General features: G+C 57.8%; 1 protein-coding gene across 1 annotated transcript; it reads left to right on the top strand.

Moving 5' to 3' along the window:
• Positions 1–192: 192 nt before the first annotated feature.
• SYT8 (synaptotagmin VIII) lies at positions 193–3,070 on the top strand (the record flags this gene model as incomplete). Its single annotated transcript, XM_009706758.1, has 8 exons — positions 193–323; positions 689–846; positions 968–1,063; positions 1,308–1,475; positions 1,693–1,860; positions 2,056–2,173; positions 2,591–2,724; positions 2,826–3,070. Coding segments are annotated over 8 exons (1,207 nt in total), but the record flags the coding sequence as incomplete, so codon positions are not given.

Genomic DNA, 3,070 nt, shown 5'->3' with positions numbered 1-3,070 from the left:
CAGACCCCCCCCTGCCCCTGGCTCCCTCCCGCTCCATTTCACACCTCATTGCCAAGGTGGCCAAGCCCTAAACGCTTCCACTGAGCTCTGTGTTTTAATTGTGTTTGCTCTCATTAGAGCCCTGGGCCACCGGCAGCACACGCGCTACTGGAAAGTAAATCCCCACCCTGTTAATTTTGCTTATGTCCCCAGGTCGCCCCAATTTAGCCATGGCAGTGGCAGCCCGGAAAGGGAGAGGGACGGGGCCCCCGCTCCCCCACACCCCCCCATCACCACCACGGCTCAGCCGGGCTTCCTGGGCGGCTGGCTTGGCCGGATCCCACGTGAGTATGGTGGTGCTTGCCCTGCTCTCTCAGATGATGTTATCCAGTGAGGCTCTTGGACTCTGAGGCTCTGTATCCACTTCTCCCTCACTCCAAATCCCTTTTTCCAGCGGGGTCCATCAGGGTGAGGATGCTGCAGAGTGGTACCGCGCTGCTCCAGGAGCGCAGGGCATCCTTGCTGCCCAGTTGGGGAATTGTCTCCAGCCACAGCCTCCCTGCGTGGGGCTTGTCCAGGTTTATAGGGGCAATTTTGAAAGTACAACTCCTTAAAGCTGAAGCAGCAGGAAGGGGTTTAAATGTATTCTATATTCTTTTGCTTGGTTTTAACTCTTCTGTTCATCTCCACTCCTGGAATGTTGCACCAGTACCCAAATGGGCACTCATCGCTATTGCTGTGGCAGTGGCTGTCCTCCTCCTCCTCTTCCTCATCTGCATCATCAGGTGCTGCTGTGGCAAGAAGAAACCCAAGAAGAAGGAGAGAGTCAGCTTGCACGCTATCAGCAGCTCCACCACGGCCAGCCTCGTGCGTCCTGCTTTCCCCTCTCCCCCACCTGCCTCCTCCCTGAGAGGTCTGCTGCCGTGCTGCCTGGTCCTGGGCATGGTGGGAGCACGGTAGCACATCCCGAGGGTACTCTCTGCCGCAGGTCCAGCCTGAGATGGACGACCTGGAGCAGGGCACGGAGCAGACGGGGCGAGGAAAGCTGCAGTACTCCCTGGAGTACAACTTCCGCGCGCAGGAGGTGGGGATGCTCATGGCTGCGGTGCAGTGGGGAAAAGGCTTTAGTCTTGATGGTCCTTCTTTGCTGCCTGCTGGGGTGGATCATACCCTCTTGCACCTCTCGCCCTGCCCACAGCCTGCCGGCTTTCACGCCTGCGTGGCGTGGAGATGTCCTCCCTGCTGCACTCGCTTGCTTCCCACTGAGCCCCTGGTTGCCTGGCCCAATCCTCCTCCACCTAGTGACCTTGTGCATCACTCCTCTTAAGCTGAAAGTTGGTGTGAAGCAGGCAGCTGAGCTGAAGGCCATGGACAGCGGAGGCACATCCGATCCATACGTGATCGTCTACCTAACGTCCGATATGAAGAAGAGGTATGAGACCAAGGTTTACCGCAAGACCTTGAACCCTGTCTTCAATGAGAACTTCACTTTCCAGGTAGGAAACTATAGGTGATGATGGATTTTTGGTCTCATTAAGAGCATTCTATGGGCACTGCTCCCTAGGCAAAAACCTCTCCAGGCAGGGAGATGCCTTTGCAGCCAGGATGGGGAAGCATCAGAAAGAAAGACCTGGTATTGCATCTGCCGCCCCATCCCATGGGGCAGGGCTGCCACCAAGGAGTGAGTCTAGGCTTTCGGGTCTTCCCCTGCAGGTACCCCAGGCGGAGATGCCTGAATCCACTCTGGTGATGCAAATCTATGACTTCAACCGCTTTACCAAGCACGACATCATCGGTGAGGTCCGGCTGCCCCTGGCCAGTGTCAGCCTGCAGCACGTCATTGAGCAGTGGAGTGACCTGGTGGCAGCCAGTAAAGTGGAGGTTGGTCCTGGTGGGTGGAAAACTCTGCCAGAAGGGATGTGCTGTTGCTTCGCTTGCCACCACCCCAAGAAGCAGGACCTTAGGGGCAAGCGTGAGGGTGGGGGAGACCCAGGAAACCTGGGGCCAACCTGATGTTCCAGCCCCAGGTGATCCAACTCCTCTGCCTGGTGCTTACCGCTGGCATCTCTCCGTCAGGAAGAGCAGCTGGGTGAGATCTGCTTCTCGCTGCGCTACGTCCCCAGCACCGGCAAGCTGACGGTGCTCATCCTGGAAGCTAAGAAGCTGAAGCGGATGGATTCCCACGGGCTCTCAGGTCAGCAGGGGCTGCTCATGCTCAAATCTCCCTACTCCTGCCCAGGCCTTAACAACAGCACCAAGAGCTGCAAAGCCTTGAAAGCTCTCGGTGCCAGGACCTGCATCCTGCTACCACCACCATACCCAGCCCTTGGCCAGCTCCCAGCCTTCCCCAGCACGGATACCTCCAGCTCTGCCCAAAGCTGGAGGCATCTCCCAGGAGGAGATGTCGTGGCTGGACGGTGAGGTGAGCTTGTGGCAGGAGGAGGTGAGCTCTGGGGTGACTGGCAAGGGCAAGAGGGGTGGATGCTCACCACAAGGAGTGACAAGTGGGATGCCGTGCTCTGCTTGGGAATGGCCCAGGGAAGCTGTTTTGTGGCTGAGCTCCTCAGTCAAAAATTGTCACTTGTGCCAGCTGTGTCCTCTCTCTCCTCAGATCCTTTTGTCAAGGTGCATCTCATCCTGAACAGGAAGAAATGGAAGAAGAAGAAGACAAGCGTGAAGAAAAACACCTTAAGCCCTTACTTCAACGAGGTGTTTGTTTTTGAGGTGCCTTTCAGTCAGATCCAGGTGCGTCTCCCTGCAGCACCCAGGGCTGAGTGGGTCCCCGCTATGGTGAGCCCCCTCCCACTGACCGTCTTTCTTGTGTTGCTGTCCCCTCCTCCCCCCAGCATGTGGACGTGGTCATCTCCGTCTGGGATCATGACAAAGTGACCAAGAACGAACCCATCGGCAAACTTTTCCTGGGCTGCCGAGCCACAGGCAACCAGCTGCGGCACTGGTCCGACATGCTCTCCAACCCACGCCGGCCCCTTGCCCAGTGGCACAGCCTGCAGCCCCCAGATGTTGTCGACAAAGCCCTGGGGCTGAAGTCCCACCTCAAGCTGCCCCTGCCCCCCAGATAGTGGAGGGTCTC

This window comes from Cariama cristata, unplaced genomic scaffold (genome assembly GCF_000690535.1).
Source record: "Cariama cristata isolate BGI_N322 unplaced genomic scaffold, ASM69053v1 scaffold30788, whole genome shotgun sequence".
Taxonomy (NCBI): Eukaryota; Metazoa; Chordata; class Aves; order Cariamiformes; family Cariamidae; genus Cariama; species Cariama cristata.
The sequence above is the reverse complement of the archived record's forward strand: the minus strand, read 5'-3'. Positions and strand labels throughout refer to the sequence as shown.